We start from the raw sequence: 20,736 nt of genomic DNA on the forward strand, positions 1-20,736 counted from the left end.
TGAGGCTGCCAAAGCGGGCTGGGCGGGAGGGGCCAGGCCAGCTGGGGCCGGAGCTAGTGTGACATCACCGGGCGGCCCGCCTCTGTCTGGGGCTGAGGGGAGGCCCGGAGCCTTTCTGGGCCTGGGGGATCCTCTTGCACTGGTGGGTGGAGAGAAGCGCCTGCAGCCAACCAGGGTCAGGCTGTGCTCACAGTTTCCTCTGGCGGCATGTAAAGGCTCCACAAAGGAGTTGGGAGTTCAAATGAGGCTGCTGCAGACGGCCTGAGGATGGACCCCAAGCCCTGAGTGGTGCTGCTCGAGCCCCCGGACCCCAGAGCATGGCACTGAGGCAGCTGCCTGCCCCACTGTGAAGGAAAGCAGGCTGAGAGCAGCCCCAGCAGGACCCCTGGCCAGCCCCATCCCCTGCCGAGCCCTGCTGTGGAAGCAGAGCCCCAGAGGCCAGTGGGGCAGGGCTGCGCGGCAGCGGGTCGGCCGGCCTGTGACTCGGGAACCCCTCCTGGAGGCCATGGACAGGCTGCCCCACTGACGGCCAAGGTGAAGCATGTGAGGAGCTGCCCTGGGAGCTGAGCAGGAGGGAAGAGGTAAGGGGCCAGCCTGTGGCAGCCAGGGACAATGCGCGAGAGGCAGCAGCTGGCCCCGTGGCTGGGGGTTCAAGAACCCTGCTTCCTACTGCTGGGGGGGTGTGTGCAGCCAGATCCCAAAGCGGGTCACTCCCTGCTTTCACGTGGAGCCGAATACGGCATCTCCAGACAGGACTGGGGACACTTGGTGGTGTCTGGAGCACAAGCTCATGGGCTGGGGTTCTGAGGACTTCAGTAAGCCCCCGCCTCCTTCTTTGGACAAAGAGCGTTTGGGGTGAAGGCAGGCAGCTCCTGGGCACGGCTGGGCAGCTGGGGTGTGTGCTTAGCGGGGGCAGCGGACTGAAAGAGTCCCAGACGGCAGGGGTACCCCGAGGGCCCGGGAAGTCCCTTGTCGTTTTGGGCTGCTCTGCACCCCAGCCAGCGACTTCGCTGAGGCAAAAGCAAAAGCAAACGCTGTCCTAAGGCAGCCGGGAGCCCTTGTTCAGAAAGTTCCCTGGAGCTGGGCAGGTTTTGCTCACAGCCCTTCAGCTGGTGAGGAGAGCTAAGGTGTCCAGCGCTGGAAGGGATGTGCCACCCAGAGGTTTCTGCACTGGCTGGTACTCTGGGTCTCCAACTGGCTGGATTGGAAACGGCTTCCCTGGTACCCCAGCCGGGGGACAGCATGGGTTCCACGTACTGAGTCCCTTGAAAGCACTCAGCGTTAGATAACATTTCCAAACAGAAATTCTCCACTGATCCTTCCCTTCTCCTTCTGTGATATGTGTGTCACGGGTCAGCTATTGCCTCTGCTGTGGGATTATGAGAGCTCCCAGAGGCCAGTTCGGTTACTTAGAAAAGGATCTCCTTTCACCCGGGGCTCTGAGGAAAGCTGAGAATGCCACTTCCGAAGCTGGCCAAATGCTCCCCACATGCATTTTTCCAAATGGAGGCAGAGTAGGGTAATGCTCACAAGCTGGCTTTAAATCCTGGCTCTTCCACTTAGCGGCCAAGTGGCTCTGGCAGAACACTTAGCTTTTCTAAGCCTCAGTTTCCTTACATGTGAACTGGGATAATAATAGTGCCCATCTCTTAGTAAGAGCTACACTTATATCGCACTTACCCTGAGCCAGGCACTTACCAACTTGCAGAAGCCTTACAAGCACCCTGTAACACAGGCACTATTATTCACCCCCATTTACAGGTGAGGAAACTGAGGTACAGGTTAAATGATGTGCCCAGGCCACACGGCCAGTAAGTGCTGGCACCAGCCATTCTGAACCAAATTCCACTGCATTCTAGAAGAAGCACAAGTGATCACGCACAGGGAGGCCTTAGCACAGTGCCTGGGGAGCAGCAAACCCTTAGCAAACGTCAGTCACTTATTATTATGAACCATTAACAATCAGAATCACACAGAGGGAAGGGGAGGGCAGACACACAAATTCCTTCCCTGTTCTGGACACATCCTGCTAGGGTTTTCAGAAGATCCCACAAGGCAGAGCCAATGTGGTGGCCGTTACCACTACTCGTACTCGGGGGCTTTCCAGGAGCCTGAGGGGTGCCTTATGACTGCGGCTGGGGTTTGGGTTTAGGGCCACCTGAGGCATGTCTGCATCCTTGAAGTCCACACTGAGGAAAAGTGTAGACACACTGACAAAAGGATCCAATACCAACTTTGTAGGAGGACCAGCATCTTGCCACCCACATGGGCACTACTTGTCTACCTATCGATCTCCTCACCAAAACCACAGTAAGAAAATAGAGCTACCTTGGTGCTGTAGGAGGTCCACAAAGTCAGAAGGACAAATGGCCAGGCCTGTCCCAGATTTGCAGCGGGGGAGGCAAGCAATGGCCATCACCAAGTCTAGAACTGTGGTGGATGTCACATGGGACAGCACTGATACATGGTGGCCCAGGGTAGTAGCTCCTGTCCCATGGCCCCCAGAGGTCCCAGTGGGCTCCCTGAGCTCTGGGAAGTATTCTGAAGAGCTGGTGTTAAGTATTTGCTTTTCAAGGCCTCTAGGGCTCCTGAAGCCAGAGGCTTCCTGCTCCAGCCTGGAACCATGGTGGCCCACTGTCCTCTCCGGGCAGTGCAGGTTGAGCAGAGGCTCCGACTGACTGCTTGGGCCTGGCTAACCAAACGTGATTAATTATTACTCAATCAAGGCAGGTGTAACAGACAAAACTGTGTAAAGGACCTGGTTCAGGAGGGGACTACCTGGTACTGCTGCAAGCTCACAGGCAGAGCAAATAAGCGGTTCCTCTACTTGGTCCTCCATCCCACAGTGATGTATGAAATACCCACTGGGCCAAGTGAGGCACATATATTATCTCATTCCATCCTCACCACAACTCTGGGAGGTAGGGTCTAGTTTTAGCATCCCATTTTACAGATGGGAAAACTAAGGCTCAAGAGGTTAATTTCTCCAAGGTCACACAGTTAGGTGAACCCAGTCTGCCTGGCCCCAAAGCCTCTGCCTTCTTCCACCTCACTCCACTGCCTTGTTCAACGTGTCTTGATTTCTCATATCTTGACTCTGCCACTGGGTCCCTGCCCAGTGCTTCCTGCAGCCAAGTATGCTTTAGTTGCTGTCCCATAGAATGCTGCACCAAGCCCTCTGAAACCACGTGCTTGCCCGATTTCAATGCATCATGTGCTCTCCATGGAAGCCCCTCTCGGAGGCAGAAGAGGCATTACTGCGACCCCTACAGAGGAGCCTCAGCATAGCCACACAGGGTGCCTTGGGGAGACATGGCCAGTGGTAAGTGGACCTGGGAGTTCAAGCCAGGCTGGCTGACTTCAAACATCCATGTGCCCGGGTGCCTCCCCACACCAGCACTAGGGGACTCCGGCACCAGCTCAGCGGGGCAGGGTCTGGGGGAAGCATTTGTCCATGTGACTGAGATACCATTTATGCATTTTTTACAACCCTACTTGGAGGTTCCCTTAGGGCTGCAGAAGCAGAGCTCAGGTCCTCATCATCTAACCTGGGCCACACTTGAGCAATTCCTGAGAAAACATCAGGGAGGTGGCAGCTGGTCACTGCTATAAAACAAATATAACAGTAGTCCTGCCCACGGCAGGTACGCTCAGCACCCCGCCTCTCTCTGAATCACAGCCCATTTGATCTGGAACGGTCTCGGCTAACAGCAGGCAGATGGGGGAGGGGCTTCGCTCCCAGAGCCCACAGCCCAGCGGGACTAGGCAGACGGCAAATAATCACGCAGATGCACAGCTCCGTGTGAGTGGTAAAGGGGAGGCAGGTGGAGCTAAGAGAGTCCTCAAGATGGGTGGTGTTGTCCCCATTTTACAGAACTTGGAAACAGAGGTTCAGGGGTGCAGCACCTCTCCCAAGGTCTTTCTTCTAGTGGGCCAAAAAGCAAGGATTCAAATCCTTGTGCCCATTCTACCCTGGTCTGTGCCCATGCTACCCTGGTCTGCTGCCATCCTGGACACACTGTGGAAATCTCAAGAAAGAACTGATTCATTGAATAGTGTTTCTTGTCTGTGAATTTATATAAAACACCCTAAATAGAAGGGTTATTCAGCCACAGGCAGTGTGGAGTTTGTGGTGACAGATAGGTCACGTCAGAAACCTCATTCTGGGGGCAGTTTCTATGACAAAACTGTATTCCCTCATATGGACTGGAAGCCATGTGACTGACTTAATAACAGCTTTGGGGGGTTTAAAACATTGCACTGGCCCGTTACATGTACACATCGATCCTGAGACACATTCTGATCACAGGAATGTTAAAATGTTGGGTGGGGGAGCCAGGCCTCTCACAATTGAGCTATTGTGTCAGGTCTATTCTCTGGTGAAATCAGCCTGTCTTGAGGCCAGCAGCCTCAGAGCCTCACCCCCCTCACCTCCTCATGCTGCCTAGTCCTCCAGACAGGCAGGCCCAAGACCCTGGCGGAAAAGCCCAGAGCGAACTCTGTTCTTATCTCCAAGTGATGCCTGAGGACCTGCCCAGTCCCAGAAATGCCCAAAGTCCTGCCCGAGATGGTCCCTCTCCAGCCTCCATGAGGGAAGGCTTGTGTCTGTCTTAGTTACTGCCGAACCTCCAATGTCCACTCAGGGCCAGGCAGAGATCTGTGGAATGAATGAATGAGTGAATGAATGAAGCGAGCCTCAGACCCAGGCTCTCAAGCAAACAAGCTGCTTTATCCCAGGGTGCCACACCATGCCCTGCTCTGTTGTCCAGCCAATGTTCTCTTCTGAGGCTGGATCAGCTTCCCCCACAGCCCCCCAAGGTACCCCACGCGGGCACTGATCATTACCTGTGTTACGAGTGCCTGTTCTCCCTCTTGCCTACAGTGTGCCCCTTGAGGGCAGGGACCTAGCCTACCTTGTTCTGCTCTATTTCCAGCCCCTGGCACAGTGGCTGGCACAGGGGAAATGTTTGGGAAATATGTTGAATGGATGAAATTCTTGAATCCCTATTTAGTAAGCTAGGTGCCATCCTGCATACTGGGCATTCAGAGGGAGAATCTGCCCTCACCCTGCTTCTAGGAAGCTATGGTCTGGGGTAGACAATCAGATGAGTACAATCTGAGTCTCAGGTGCTGGAATGGAGGTGGCCACAGCCGCTCTTGAGAGCCAGGAGGGGGGACCTCTCTTCAAGTGGCTTCACAGTAAGGCCAACTTAGAAAGGAAGACAGGCACACATCAGGCAGGACAGTGGGGGAAGGTGCTTGAGACAAAAAGCACAGCACATACAAAGGCAGGGAGGCATGACCACGCAGGCTCTGTTTTGAAGCAGGACACTGACATGATCGGATGTGTTAGACAGCCCTGGAGCTGTGTGCAGCGGGGACTGCAGGGGAGAGGGCACCCAAAGGCAAGGAGGCCAGTTAGGATTGTGTGGGTAAGAAACCTCGCTCTGGAGTAGAGATATCTGATTCCTAGCTCGGCTTCACCAGTTGGCAGCTCTGTGACTTCATCCCTAACCTCTGTTTGCTCATCTGTGAAATGGGGATAATCATAGCCCCTGCCTCACAGAGTTGCTGGGATCAGTGAGGTAGGCACAAAAAGGGCTTGTTTCAGTGCTCAGGGACAAGTGCATCCAAACAAGCCAGGGTGGCCCTGGTGCTAACTGCTCAGCCTGGCCTAGAAGAGCAGCTCTAGGCACAGCCTGGATTTCCCAGAAAGCCATTCTAGGGCAGTGCTATTCACCCAGCCCAATTTCTCCTTCTTGTCCGAGGCTTCCCCAGTTCCAGGGCTCTAGAGCATACTAGGCGCTGCCGGAAATGCAGCAGCCAGCTCAGAAGCTGGACTCTGAAATGGCTTCTGCAGACTCTTCCCCCGCCTCTGCTCTGTTGGCCGAGGCTCCTGGCACAGGAGGGCTCAGTGCACAGACTTTGGGGGAATCTCAAAATGGTTCCCAAATAATGCACTGTGCAAAAGTAGCAGCAGTATCCTTGTCTCCCGTGGCAAAGGCAACCCCTCCCCACTGCCTAACCACATCCCTTCTTGCCCAATGATCTCACAGTGTGGCCACAGCCCACCTCCTCCATGAACTCAGCCCTTTCCTGGAGCCAACTCCCCAATGGCAGGAGCACAAAAGCCCAGGGCATTAGGTAGATTCAACCCCCCAATGTCACTCTTCCAGCAAATCTGTCTGATCCTAGACTATCTGCTTCTCTGGTTCATGCCTGTGTTCCCATCACCCATGACCAGGTTGTAGCACTACACAATGGCTGGCTGGATGGGTGAGGGAAGGCTGGGTGGATGGATTAATGGCTCATTCAAAGGTCTTAAAAGAGCTGACCGGCAGGGTTTGAGAATTGGCTCTAGACTACCTGGGTGCCTTCTGGTGGGGAATGATTCACAGGAGACTAGGCTGGGAGGGGATGGCAGCTGGAGACCTGGATATTCCCTCCCTGGCCTCCAGGCTGGTGGTGAATCATCCAGGACAAACGATGCACAGTCCTTTCTCCAGGTTTTCTAAGGTGAGGATGCCACTGCTCATCCTAGGTGCCCATTTTGGGGTCTCACCACTTGCATGATCAAGAAGCTCTTTCTAACATCCAACAAAACTCACCCTTGTGCTGACCTGAAAGCCACTTCTCCCTATTCAGTCAACAGTGGGTAGGAAGTAATCTGCATCCTGGCTGTTAAACAAATAAGCACCTTCTGCTCATATTGGCTGGAAAGAACCTTGATGGAAGTGAGGTACGGACCTGGCAGTTGACAGCTAAATCCCAGTCCTGATCTTTACTCCAAGTGACCTTGAGCAAGTGGCCTAACCTTTCTGGACCTGGGTTTCCTCTACCGCCAAACGCAGATGGTAACTTTCTCCTAGGGAAGGGGACCACATGATTTGTTGCTCAATCAGGATACTTTTGAGAGTGAAAAGGGGGTCCTATTAATAATTACATAAGACAAAAGACCTCCACTGGGGCCAACCAGGATGTATAGCCCCCTACTTAGAGGGTTGCTTGAGCCAATGAGATAGAGTGTAGTTGGGCACACAAGTTCACAGCAAACAACGCAGCCATTACTATTAACACTGTTTGTCATGTGGTCAGCTGGGCCCTCTGGGGCCTTTTCTTCTGGACTTTTCTTTCATCTGGATCCCTCCCACATCCTGGGTTACGTGTCAGTTTGGCTGTCACTCCACCAGCACACTATACATTTCAACAGCTTTAGTAGGAACAACTGCTGGTTAACTTTGATGTTTTCATCTGTCTCTTTTCTGTCCTGATGTTCGTTTAACAATCTTGATTCATATTCAGGTCCATCAGACTCACTCAAGCATAGCTCAAGTTTCTAGCTTCCCAGAACCCCGACGTCAGGGGCCAGCAGCACTTCCAGATTCCCTCACTGCCTCGGCAGAGGCCCACTTCTCAGGCCTCCTGCGGTGCTGGGATGCCTCCTCTGGCCTGGACTTATGCTCAGCCTTCATCTGTGATCACAGACAGACTAACCGGGGCAGTATTGGCTGGGGGTGGCAGGGTTCTGAGTCCTCCAGGCAGGACTGGAGTCTGGACTGACGATGAAACAACTCCTGAGAGCCAGATTTAACAGGGAGGTCTCTTTGGGGTCTGCAGTCCTGGGGATTGCCACAGCTCTCCTGTCTTCCTTCCGCCTGGGGCATCAGAGAACAATCTCTTTCGGATTTCCTGTCACTTTGGCACTTTGGTTTCTATACATTCACAGTAAGGTATATTTTGGGATTCTGTTATTGGCTCTACTACTTAATAATTTGATGATTTGGACAAATGATTCATGGTCTTCAAATCTCAATAGTTTCCTCATGCAAGTGGGGATAATTGTCAGCCCTGCTGTTAGCCTTAAAACCATTTTTGTGGGAATTAGAAAATTGCTGTAATATACACAGCTACAAAGACTATGAATGTGAGTTGTGCCTAGAGTTGCACAGTACACAACTGGGGCCACCTTGGCCCTGAAATAACAGGGCCTCCCTCCCAGGGCTATTGGGAGGATTAAGGGAAATGATGTATATAAAGTGTTTCAGCCATAGTGATAATTGGCTATAGTTATTATTTTTATTATTTGAACTTTTCTCATTCCTGACCTTTGGAGTGAGGACTCAAAAAGAATACCCCCGGCCAGCAGCTTCTGCCACAGGGCAGGACACACAGCTCTGTCTTATAAAAATGATGATTCTTCCCACAAAGTGGCCCTTTGCCTGGGCTGCAGCTCCGTGGTGGTGAGAGGGATGTGGACACACAGTGTGTGGCCCCACCACACCAGGCCAAGTAGGGACACTCAGATGCAGACCACTGGAGGCTGGGTGGGACCCAAGCCCAAGCCCTGGGGAGGCTGCCTCCCAGTGTTCAAAGGCTGTCACATGGCGCAGTCACACCAGCCTCACTGTGGGGAGGAAAAGCCCGTGCATAATGGAAACTCCTCACAATACAATGTGGAAAAGCAATTTTAAGAATCGTTTTGATTTTAATTTTGAAGCCAAAGGAAACAGTTGGACTTGCTTTTCTTTGTTGGTCACAGGAAGAAACTGAGGAGCATCACTTTGATTGGAACTGAGTTCTTCTCCAGGCCTAAGATGGCCGGAATGCTTGGGGGAGTTATTTCTCTTGGGATGCAATTAGTTGAATAAATACCAAGACAGCAAAAAGTAAACAAACTCATTACTGAGCATTAAGAAGTGCCAAACTAGCAAAACGCTGGAGGGGGGAGGGGGAAATCAGGGTTGGAATCTTTAAGGAAAATAAATGACTTCGAGGTTGAGTGCGGTGCAAAGAGCGCGGCCCTTGGTATCGGGCTGACCCGAGTTCTCATCTGTCGTGTGTTCCTGGGCAAGTCACTTAGCCTGTCTGGGTTTCAATATCTCCATTGATAAAATGGAGGGAACAACAACCCCACTGGATTATCTGGGACAGTGCACGTCAGGCACCCAGCACACTGCCCTTGCTTTCCTGTAACTAATCACTAAGCCAGGCCCCATGGAGACAGAACAGTAGGAACCAGAATTAAGCATACAGTTTCAAGAGGTCCCACCCCTAGCAATGTGACCTCAAGCCAGTTACCCCACACTTTTCTGAGTTTCCTTACTCTCAAAATAGGCAACATACTAATAACTAGTTCTGAATGTTGGAGTGATTAAATGAGACAATGTGTATGCAAAGGACCCTGAAACCCGAAACCCTGTGTAAGTGTTAGTCAAAGAGATGGTACAAGTGCTTAACTCAATGCCTGGCCCAAACTTAGCACTCCTTACTGTTAGTTTGTATTGTTACCATTTTGTTGTTGTTGTTGTTCTTGTTATCCTACCGCTATCACATTATTCTAATCTCTAGTTTCTGAAGTGCTTTCATGTTGCTTACCTAGTGTGCAAAGTGGGTTGGATCACTCCATTTCACAGAAGAGGCTCAGCCTTCAAGATCTCAAGTCCAATGGCAAGAGCTTTGCTTGGGGAGCTGTGAGAGCCCACACTTGGGAGGGGACAGAACGCAGTGATAAATAGTGCAGCCCTCTCGGGTCTGGATGCCTGGGAAGGTTTGGAAACCAACCCTTTCCTGGAACCAGGTTGCCTCTCTGGGCCTCTGGCAGTTTCTTGGCCATAGCTGAGGCCAACGCCCACCCCAGCACAGAAAGGTATTTGTCATCAGCTGCTACAGGTAAGCAGTGGAAGACAGTGGCCCAGCAGGCCGGCCCTAGCTCAGAAGGGTGGGGGGAGGGGCGGGTTTTCCCCATTGTTCTGGGGCAGGCGTGGCCACCAGCGCCAGAGCTGCCAAAGCACCGTTGGAAACCAGGCAAACACTTCCAAACTCAGCCGGGTTTCCACTGACGTCACTGCAGCCCTACCTCCTAGCAGAACCCAAACCAGAAGTTCTCAACACCTTTCTCTCCCTGGCCAGAAAGTCCTGAGCTGCCCAGTGGAATCAGGCTTGGGCTTTGTCACTTAAGTGGAAAACAGCTCAGTGTGCCCCCTGGGAGCACAGGGTCTGTTTTGTAGCTGCCCACTGGCTGGCACAAGGTGGAGCCTGGACCCAGGGTGCTCACTGGAGAAGCCCCCAAAGGGGTCCAGGGAGGACAAAACCTTTAGGTCTTATGTCACGGCTGTTATTTTAACACAGCTTAATGTGAAAGCAGAAAGTGGTGATGCTAACATCTTTTTACTACTCAAAACCAGATTAAATACATTTGTGTGGTAATTAAGAGTTTTAAGGTTCAAGTCCATCAGACCAGGGTTGAGCCCTGGTTTTGCCACCTTCTAGCTTTGTGATCTTGGGCAAATCACTTAGCCTCCCCGAGTCTCAGTCGCCTCATCTGTAAAGTATAAGTAACGGCAGCAACTACCTTAAATACAAGAAAGCAGAAAACATTTGCAAAATCTTCACCACAGGGTAGGTGCTCAGTAAACAGATGCTGTGGGTGTTACTAATAAACACAACGTGGTGTGGCCCCTCCTCCCTCAGGCAGTCACTTGTCCACGGACTCCCTGTCCCCACACCCTCTTCCCAGCACTCCCCACCCCCCAGCTCCTATGTACTCCAGGCCGTGTGCTAAGCAGGGAGACAGCATCTGATGGTGATGAGGACTCTGGGGGGGGGGGTGAGGTCCCGATCTTAAATAAGCAGGGAGGGTCTCACTGAGGCGACATTTCAGCAAGACCTGAAAGGGATAAGGGGGTGAGCAGTGAAGACAGCAGCAAGAGTGTCTGGACAGGGAACAGCAGGTCACGGGCCCTGAGTCCGAAGCGTGCTTAGCAAGCTTGAGGAACGTCCAGGAGGCAGTGCGGCTGGAGGGTTGGCTGGGGTAGAGGGGTTAGGGAGGAGATCAGCGAGGGAGCAGGGGCCAGATCATGGATGGCCTTGGAGACTGATTAGCTTTTTCTCCAAGCTGGGGACCCTTGCAGGGTCGTGAGAAGAAGAGTGACCCAATCTAACTTTTTTAAAAGGATCACTCTGGCTGGTGGGTTGAGGGCAGACTGTAGGGTGGACAAGGGCTGGGGAGGGAGACCAGTTAGGAGACAACTGCAACTGGTCAGGCGAGAGGTGCAGGTGAGATGGGCCAGGTGGTGGCAGGGGTGGTGGGGAGAAGCAGTAGAATTCTGGGAATATTTCCAGGATATTGCTATCATAATTCGGTGGTGAAATTAGATGTGGGGTATGAAAGAAACCAAGGAGTCCAGGATGACTTCAAGGTTTTTGGTCTGAGCAACTAGAACAGAGTTGCCAGAAAAATTGGGATGAATAGGTTGGGATGGAGATATGAGGAAAAGCACGAGTACGTTTCTCAGTAAGTTTAGATACCTAGTAAATAGCTAAGTGGAAGGTCAAAGATGCAGCTGGACATGAGTCTAGAGCCCAGGGGAGAGGTCTGGGCTGGAGAAATAAATGCAGCTGTGATCAGTGCCTGAAGGAAAGAAAGACTGACGAGACCACCAAGGTAAACGAGTCTGAGGATGAAGCTTTGGGCCGTCCGACAGCAAGAGCATGGGAATATGAGGATGATCCAGCAAAGGAGGCTGAGGAGCAGCCAGGGAGGCCGGAGGAAAGGGTGGTGTTCTGGAAAGGTAGTTCAGGAGCCACCAAGCCCCACAAAGCTGACAGGCAAAATACTAGTGAGGACCAATCTGGCAAATGGAGACCACTGGTGATCTCATCTAGGGCACCTGGAGTGGAGTGGAGGGGAGGGGGAAAATCCTGATGGGGTAGGCTCAAGAGAGAACAGAAGAGAGGAACTTTCTGGAAACAGTGATTGTAAGCAGTTCTTTGGAGGACTTTGCTAAAAAGGAGAGCAGAGAAATCAAACAGTAGCTGGAGGGGGGTGAGGCCAGAGAGTTTTAAGTTGAGAGAAATAACAGTGTGACTATAGGAAAAACATGACAACGCAGAAGAGGTTGGGGAGGACTGCTGGCGCAAGGCCCTCGAGTGGGCGAGAGGAGGTATCTAGTGCAAGTCCTCCCCTCCTTGGCCTGCCTAACTCCTCCTCATCCCTCAAGGGTCAGTGTAAAGGTCACTTTCTCAGGGAAGCATTCCTGACCCCTCCATTAGGTCAGTTCCCTGTTATACCCTCTCTGAGCATGTGATCCTTCTGCTTCACAGTGCTTGGGAACGCTGTAATGATGTGGAAGCCCCGTGAGGGTAGGAGCTGGCTCTGTCCTGTTTGTAGATGCAGCCCCGGCAGCCAGCACACTGCCAGGCACACCGTAGATGTTCAGTGGACACCCGGTGAAGGGATGAATGGTCCAAGAATAGAACAAAAACAATCCAGAGGCACATGTCTGTGCTCTGCTCCCTTCTGACTTAATCACGTTGCAGTGGTCAGGACCATGCAGCCACTGGCTATTGCAAATATTTGGATTTATTATAGAAGAGCTCATTTGTTTGTTCCTGTTTGGGCTCTGTAGCTTAGCTAACACACAGACTAGAGCCATGTGACCAGACACTTCCTTTCACCGACACTGTCCACTAAAAACTGAACACATTCCATACAGTGTCTAGCAATTCATTCATTTAAAAAATATTTGCCAAGACCCTGCTTGGTACAACATCCTGGGAAACAGGGTTCAATCAGACACAAGACCTGTCCTCATGGAGCTTAGAGTCCAGCAGAAGAGATTAAACAGAACTGCCATTCATCACAACTGTGGCGTGTGTTACAAGGGGAAAGGTTATGGGGTATGAGAATGTAGAATAGGGAGACTTATTGGTCTGAGGAGTCAGAGGTGGAGAAGGGAGATTGGACAACAGCCTGTAGCTTCCCTGATTTTGTTCTTGAGCTCCACGCCAGGGCTCAGCAAGAGTGCTGTGGACATGGGAGCTGGCTCCAGGAGTGGCAGGGCCATGGCCTCCTGCCTTCAGATGCCCCGGGCCCTTCCCTTCCCCTTTCCGGGCGCTGCCTGTCTCCTTCTGTTGCTTGCAGAATGGCTGCCCTCCTCTCTGACTGCAGGATGGTAGAACGTGGCCTTCTGAAGCTGCGTGTTTGGAAAGCTTTGCTTGGGGAGAAGGCTGGGATCACTAACGGCACGGGGCACTGGCAGTGGTGGGACCATCACTGATTCTTCCCTGTTTACTTTCAGGCTTTCACAGATTCTATTCACAAAGAATAACCAGCATTTTGCAAGGACCATGAGGCCACTGTGTGTGACCTGCTGGTGGCTGGGACTGTTGGCTGCCTTGGGAACTGCTGCAGGCCAGGAGGACGGTTTTGAGGGCACTGAGGAGGGCTCGCCAAGAGAGTTCATTTACCTGAACAGGTACAAGCGGGCAGGTGAGTCCCAGGACAAGTGCACCTACACCTTCATTGTGCCCCAGCAGCGGGTCACGGGTGCCATCTGCGTCAACTCCAAGGAACCTGAGGTGCTCCTGGAGAACCGAGTGCACAAGCAGGAGCTGGAGCTGCTCAACAATGAGCTGCTCAAGCAGAAGCGGCAGATTGAGACGCTGCAGCAGCTGGTGGAGGTGGACGGCGGCATCGTGAGTGAGGTGAAGCTGCTGCGCAAGGAGAGCCGCAACATGAACTCGCGGGTCACGCAGCTCTACATGCAGCTCCTGCATGAGATCATCCGCAAGCGGGACAACGCGCTGGAACTCTCCCAGCTGGAGAACAGGATCCTTAACCAGACAGCTGACATGCTGCAGCTGGCCAGCAAGTACAAGGACCTGGAGCACAAGTACCAGCACCTGGCCACGCTGGCCCACAACCAATCAGAGATCATCGCGCAGCTTGAGGAGCACTGCCAGAGGGTACCTGCGGCCAGGCCTGTCCCCCAGCCACCCCCTGCCACACCACCCCGGGTCTACCAGCCGCCCACCTACAATCGCATCATCAACCAGATCTCCACGAATGAGATCCAGAGTGACCAGAACTTGAAGGTGCTGCCACCCCCTCTGCCCACCATGCCTACCCTCACCAGTCTCCCATCCTCCACAGACAAGCCATCGGGTAAGTCCTTCCGGGATCCCAATCCATGTGGGCCTCAGAGCCAGGCTTCCCTTGGCTGTTACCACAAGTGGGGAAAAAGCCACGGCCAGTTGAAGCTGGGCCAAAGACTTGAGCAATCCCCCAGTGATCCCTTGGGGTGAGCAAAGTGGGAATCAGTGGGGTGAGGGGGGACCATACTCCTTAGATGGACGTTCAAAGGTAGAACTAGGAGACAGGGAGTTTCACAAGAGGGCAAATGTTCTCTGACTTCTGATAGGAAGGAACCCAAGGCCTAAAGTTTTCCAGGCTCTGCACAAGATGCTCTGTGCTGGCAGATAGGATGTCTCTCCTGCAAGCTCATAGACCATGCCTGGCACATTCTGTAAATGCTCACCAAATAAACAATAGGCCAAAAGAAAAGAAAGTGTTATCACATTAAAAGTATGATAAACACAATGTAGGGTTGGGGGATGGGAAGGCGTCCTTTCTAATGCCCACACATTTCTTAGGGTCTAGAATTTTCAACAATGCTTCCATATACTCTTACATACACATTTTATCTTAAAATATGGTAATTCTCCGAATACCATTATTGGGGGGAGGAATGGGGTTGCTGGCATGTTTTGAAGCTTAACCAAGATACAAGCATGGGCATTTCCGTTTATATTACATAATTAACCCCTGCAGCTCCTTACTGACAGGTTAAATAACTTGCTCATAGGCTTAGGATCCTCAGGCTAGAATTGAAGTTAGGCCTTTTCACTTCAAGGCCCTGGCGACTCCTCTATGCCTTAGGAGTCTGGGAATCCTCACTTCTGAGTGGAGCAGGCCAGAGGCTCCCTGTCAGGATGTCAGCACAAGCCCAGCTCCGTGAAGCTCAGCCTCTCCTTCATGCAGGACACTCTAGCCTTCCCAGTGGGCTGCCAATATGAGAACTAGACTCGTCTTTGCAAAAACAAACCATGTATCTGCTCCAAGTTAGTGCTTTTGGTACCACTTCATTGTATAAGCAGGGAGATATTTTTACTAAAAATATCCTATAATATTTATTATTTCACACTTTAAAAAATAATCACCAGTACTGGGAAGAGCAGCTTCTTGCTAATTCCAGAGAGGGGCTGAACTGGAGTTCAGTGCCAGTGGCCAGTGCGAAGGACAAAAGCAGCATCGCTTTCAGGCCAGCTGGTGGTGGGGGACCTAGATGCAGGGCAGAGCATCTGCTGTAGCACCTCGAAGGAAAGACCCGGCCCGAGTATAAGGGGCTGAGAGCAAGTGCTTTGGAGTAGACTGACCTGGATTTAAATCCTGGTTCCTCCACAGACTAGCTCTGGGACATTAGGCAAGTCACTTTGTCCCTCTGAACCTCAGTTTCCTCATCTGTCACTTGAGGATAGATTAAAACAGTGCCCATCAGGTAGTGTCCGGTAGGCACTACTTTAATCTATTCCCAGTTGGCATTTCTATGAAATGAAATACTGCAAAAAAAAAATGTGTTTAGCACAGCGCTGGGCCCACAGTAAGCTATGAGTTGCCTTTGATCTTGGTCTCTTCATCTTTAAACAAAGAGAGTAAAACAATCAATCCCTTTTTAGCTCTGGCGTTCTATCTGTACACATCTGGGGTGTTTTGTTTTTTAATTTGTAAATTTAAGGGGTACCAGTGCAGTTTTAAATCAGAAGCTCCAAAAGAGAGGGCAGGGTGTGTTAATTTGGTAGAATACCCAGAGGGGAGAATGTGCCCTTGGACACCGAATGAAGGCTTGGCTGAATGTTGTTATGATCCTGAATGAATCAGGCTGGTCTCAATGGTTACCCAACAGATCTCCTCTCACCTAAGCATCTCCAGTTTCTAACTCAACAATTTCAGGACAATTCTGAGCTTAAACTAAGCTAGTAAGTATATAGCATAGGAATAAAGACCTGCATGTACACCCAGGCTCTAGCCCTTGCTAGCTGTTTGCTCATGAGAAAGTTATTTAACTCCCCTGAGCCTCAATTTTCTCCTCTGTAAAATGGGGACAAGACTCACAGCTTCACAAGGTTATGCTGAGGAAATTCAATACAATCAAGCATGTAATGTCATGTCAGCCAGCACTGGCTAAGCCCTGCTTCATGCTGGTCACAGTGTTAGACTTGGGGGAGCTGGTGACAACTCTGGTCCCAGATCTCCAGGAACTCAGTCTGGGGGAGGTGGCAGGTGGACGAATACATCTGAGATCCATTCAGTGCCCCTAAGATCAGCATAGAAGGTCTGACAAAGGATTTCTCTGGGAGGGAGCATTTGTCAAAGCCAAAATTTTCAGAACATTGTGAGAATTTATGGAGCCAACATAACAAAGTACCTAAAATCAGGAATGCAGTGAAAACTGGCCTGTCTGGTCACTGTGGTAATACCCTAGCGTGCTAAGTGCCTCACAGAGGGGCATATAAGAAGCTAGGCAGACACTAAGGTGGCATGACTGAGCCTGCCTGGAGGGAAGGGAGAGGTTCCCCTTCCAGAAGTAGCACTTCCTTGTTGCATCTTTAAGGATTTGTGAGAGTGTACCAGGCAGACCTGGGAGTTGGGAAACCACGTTATTAGTGGGTCCCTGATGGAGATGAGTTCATGCAAAGATACAGGGGCATGGCGCTACTCCTGGTACCCCAGTCATTGCCAGGCCCTACTTCTTTGTGTTCTCAGTCCAGTGTGGGCTGTGTGTACCCAAGGCTTCTGGACTCACCCACCCTTTGTCTCTCACTTAGAAAGCACACCAGCATGGGAAGGAATGGCAGGGATCTCATTATGGAGACAACTTGAATGCATGACAATTTACTCTTTTTTTTTTTTTTTTAAGCAAAGTCTCCCCAAATGTTGGTACTTGATCATTAGCAGCAGATTTCTTGTGACACATCTCACTGCTGAGCTCCCACACAAAGTGCTCCCAGCTGGGACTGAGCACCCAGCCGTGGATGCTGCATGGCCGGTGGAGCCAGAAAGTGAGCAACTAGGGGAGGGCCCTGCCCATTCCCGGTTCCTGGTGTTGGACTAAACTGGGAGGAATAAGCAGATGGTCTCGCTCCCGAGCAGTCGGCCCAGCCAATCAGCAGATAGCTCTTATCAGGCCTATTCGGACAGCTTAGGGCAGGTTCTGGTCCTGTAAGACAAAACCATCTTCTGTGCTCTAGCCCAACAAATCTTTTGTTCCTGGGAACAAATGCCTAGCCAGAAACACCTTCGCACCCAAGCCATGGCAGCTTTTAAATCTTTCATTTGACAACACAGAGCCATCCGCTCTTTCCTCTTTGCCTGGGCCGCTCAGCCCACAGCATGCCCTTCCCCTGGGGACTGAGGGAGCTGTGGCTGCTTATCTGAAGCTGCACTTTCGGGCTTGTTCCCAGCCACAGCTGGACAGGCACAGGCTGGCACGGGAGGGCAGGTGGCTCCTGGCTTCTCACTTGGGCTTTGTCATATCTCTCTCAGGTCTGGCCAGCCCTGGGGGCATTTTGGTTAGGATGATGCTGTGATGGGGCCAGTGCTGAGGGGTCCTGCTGCTGCTGTTAAAGAGGAAGGCTGCAGGGGTCATTCTCTAAGAGCCAAGGACAGGATGGGTGCCTGGGCTCTGGGAGGCTGTTTCCAGCCCACCCTGCACATGCCAGCCCTCCTGCACAGTGCTTGTCCCAGAGATCCGTCAGGGAGGAAAAGACAAGGCCACCACCAGCTGCCGTGGCCAGGCTTTGTCAGAAACAAATCTTTAAAGACCTAAAGCAGTGGGTACTTCTAATTGTTTTCTCTCCTGAGAATGAGAACGTAACCAGCTCAGTTTATTTCTCAATGGATGAAGAAGGGGCCATAAAATCATGAAATATTAGAACTGTTGAGGGCCTCTCATGTCCCCTCGCACAGCCTTCCTGTCACAGAGCCTGTCGGGGGCAAAGCTAGATAGGTACCTGGACTTGTAAATTCCAGGATATTGAGGTTCAGAGAGGTCAGGTAACTTAGCCAAGATTACACAGCTAGTAAGTCATTGAGGCAAGGCTCAAACCCAAGTCTATCTTAACTACTCTGAGATGCTGCACATCTCCATGGGGAGGCTGGAGGGGGGAAGATCGCCCCATGGATGCTTGGCTTGGCCCCAGCTGCCAGGGACTGGACCTTCTGTCACGACTTCCTGGTACCAGGTTCTAAGCAGCTCCTTAAAACAAGCTGTGGGAACGGAGGTGGTGGGTTTGTTATTAGAACACTCATGGTTCTAATAACACAAAACACTGTTGCTACAAACCCACCAATACCATGCTGCCCCTTCCCAGGCCTTGCAGGAACCAACTGAGCTCTCCAACAGAAAACACAATGTGCACCTGACTCCTAGCAAGAGGACTCAACTGAAGCTGCAGGCAAATCTAATTTTTAATTTTTATCAAATCTGGACATATCCTCTGTGGTTACTTCTACTCAGCATTTCAATGTATAGCTAAGTCTTTCAATGTATAGCTAAGTCTTTTCAATGTATAGCTAAGTCTAAAGTCCTGACTTCTTTAAATATTAGCTCTAAATATATAAATGTCAGTCGATATGATCTTCTCTGGCTACCTTAGGTAGCCCCCACGCTGCCACCTATCACTGTGTAGTAACAGTGCACAGACGGAAACCAAGGCTCTCCCACAACAGATGGACTACAGACAGGAAGGCATGGACAACTTGAACAAGACTGTTTTCCTGGATGGAGTCTTCCCCCTGTATTTTATTTCACCTTGTACATGAGATTGTGGTTTCTTGGCACTATAGAGTATGAAATCCATGATGCCATGGTGTCCATCCTTTCTGGAGGGCAAGCCGGCATGGATGGAGGTGAAAGGTGCTGGCTTGCGTGTAGGTAGACCTGCGCCAGCACACTGGGCTTCCCGCCTTGAGCACTGCAGAGAGCTGGAGAGCACAAGGTGTGGTGATGATGGTGAGGGCGGGTGACTGTGGCAACCCCTGACTCAGCCTTCAAGGTCATAGAGGCTAACGGAAAAGCCTGCCCAGGTCACCTGCCTCCAGAGCGTGTGTTGCTTCCACTGGAGTATATTTTTTCTAGAGTTTTTGGTTAAACAAAATAAGATTCCCAAATTCATTACCAACTACGTAATCCAGTGACATCTCAAAGAACATTCTTGGCTAGTTTCCTCCTAAACAAAAGCCACTCAAGGAAGACGGCCCACCTGGATGATGGTTCCCAGGGGGGCCGTCTTGCCTCTTTGCTTTCTCTTCCTCCTCCTCTGGTACCCTGGGGAGCTGACACAAAGAGCCTTCTGAGGTGATGGAAAGCTCCAGTCCTCAAGCAGTTTTCCTAGGGACCCATTCAGCTAAATGCTCAGGCTATTTACAGCCACAGGAGATAAACTATCAGCTTGTTACTGTCAAAAGTCTGGTGATCTGGCATCTTGCAGCCTGGAAATCCCAACAGTTTGGCACTTGGCAAACTGACAGAAATCTAGAAAATCCTGGCGATCAGGCATCTGTGGCCAGCTCACTAATCATACAGATGGATTGCTGCGGTGAATTTATACTGTATCTTGAGATGCTGCCAAAAAAACTCCCAAAGATAAAGCAGTATTAAGTTAGCCTAATACTGCAAAGTGTCTAAAACAAAGTTGGTTGGATTTGTTGAGCCCAATGGTTAGTTCATGCAATGGTTTGAATGTCCTTTTCAAAACTTATTTGAAAGTTAATTGCTAACATAATGGTATTGGGAGGTGGGGCCTTGAAGAGGTGATTAGGTCATGAGGGCTCTGCCCTCATGCATGTAATAATGCCATTATTGCAGGAGTAAGTTGGTTATCACAGGAGCGGGCTCCTGATGAGAGGACAAAGTTCGATCCTTGTTTTTCTGTCTCTTGTGCGCTCACTTGCCCTTCCACCATGGGATAATGCAGAATGAAGGCCCTCAGATGTCAGTGCCATGCTCTTGGACTTCTCAGCCTCCAGAGCCATGAACCAAATAAACATTTTTTCTTTATAAATTACCCAGCCTGTGGTATTCTGTTATAGCAGCAGGAAACAGACTAAGACAGTTTGCTATTATAAAAGTAATGAAATGTACTTCTAGTGGTTTCTATCTGCACCAACAAAGGACACAGGCAGTGGAGACCTATCTGTGGGAATACCGGAGACAGTCTCCACCTACAACTTCAGCTCTCCCTGGGATGAATCTGGATGAAGATTATGTTGAAAATAAGCCTGACGGTCCTCGTCCTATATCTCAAGATGAGCCAATGGAGCTATAGGCCCTGGAGTAGAGTAGTTTTATGTGATCCTTTTTTGAAAAAAAATGAGTGAATAAAGTGGTTCCATGGTATAATGGTTGGCACTCTGGACTCTAAAAATGAATAAGTAATTTTTCCTTAATAGATTTTTTGAATACAATAATTTAAGTTAAAATGACTGTACATACACAGAAAAATTTTACTAAGATAGGATAATTTAAAGGACAAATACAATAGCTTTTAAATTACTAAATGTTGAAATTAAGTCTCTCAGATGGTATGTCTAGCATACAGTCCAAAAGAACAAAAGCCACACATCTGGCACTGTCCCAGACACAATGTGCAGACTCCACTATAGCCCGTCCAGACTTTCCCACAAAACAGGTTTCCTTTGCCAGGGTTTGGTCTGAATGTGGATTATTGTCTGTTGTGGGGTCCCTGTTTCCAGATGGATTCATTATTATTGGTTCTCAAGCTGGAAGGCACAGAATGAAGGGAACGAAGGGAAGGCAGCTCAAGGTGGTGAGAAGGTGGAGGAGGGAGGACAGTGGAAGGCATGTGGGGCATGGCGGGACTCCAGAGTGAGCCTGC

At 50.7% G+C, this 20,736-nt stretch overlaps 2 protein-coding genes across 24 annotated transcripts in view; one reads left to right on the forward strand and one right to left on the reverse strand.

The window, feature by feature from the left end:
• RALGPS1 (Ral GEF with PH domain and SH3 binding motif 1) overlaps nucleotides 1–20,736 on the reverse strand; it is a 262,547-nt gene that overhangs the window by 89,128 nt on the left and 152,683 nt on the right. The gene's annotated exons all lie outside the window — the stretch shown is intronic.
• ANGPTL2 (angiopoietin like 2) overlaps nucleotides 82–20,736 on the forward strand; it is a 34,133-nt gene continuing 13,478 nt past the window's right edge. The window contains exons 1-2 of the mRNA XM_045563422.1: nucleotides 82–581; nucleotides 13,080–13,945. Of these exons, the coding sequence (XP_045419378.1) occupies nucleotides 13,129–13,945 (817 nt within the window). The 5' untranslated portion in view covers nucleotides 82–581; nucleotides 13,080–13,128. The remainder of the gene's footprint in view (nucleotides 582–13,079; nucleotides 13,946–20,736) is intronic.

Source organism: Lemur catta, chromosome 10 (assembly GCF_020740605.2).
Source record: "Lemur catta isolate mLemCat1 chromosome 10, mLemCat1.pri, whole genome shotgun sequence".
Lineage (NCBI taxonomy): Eukaryota > Metazoa > Chordata > Mammalia > Primates > Lemuridae > Lemur > Lemur catta.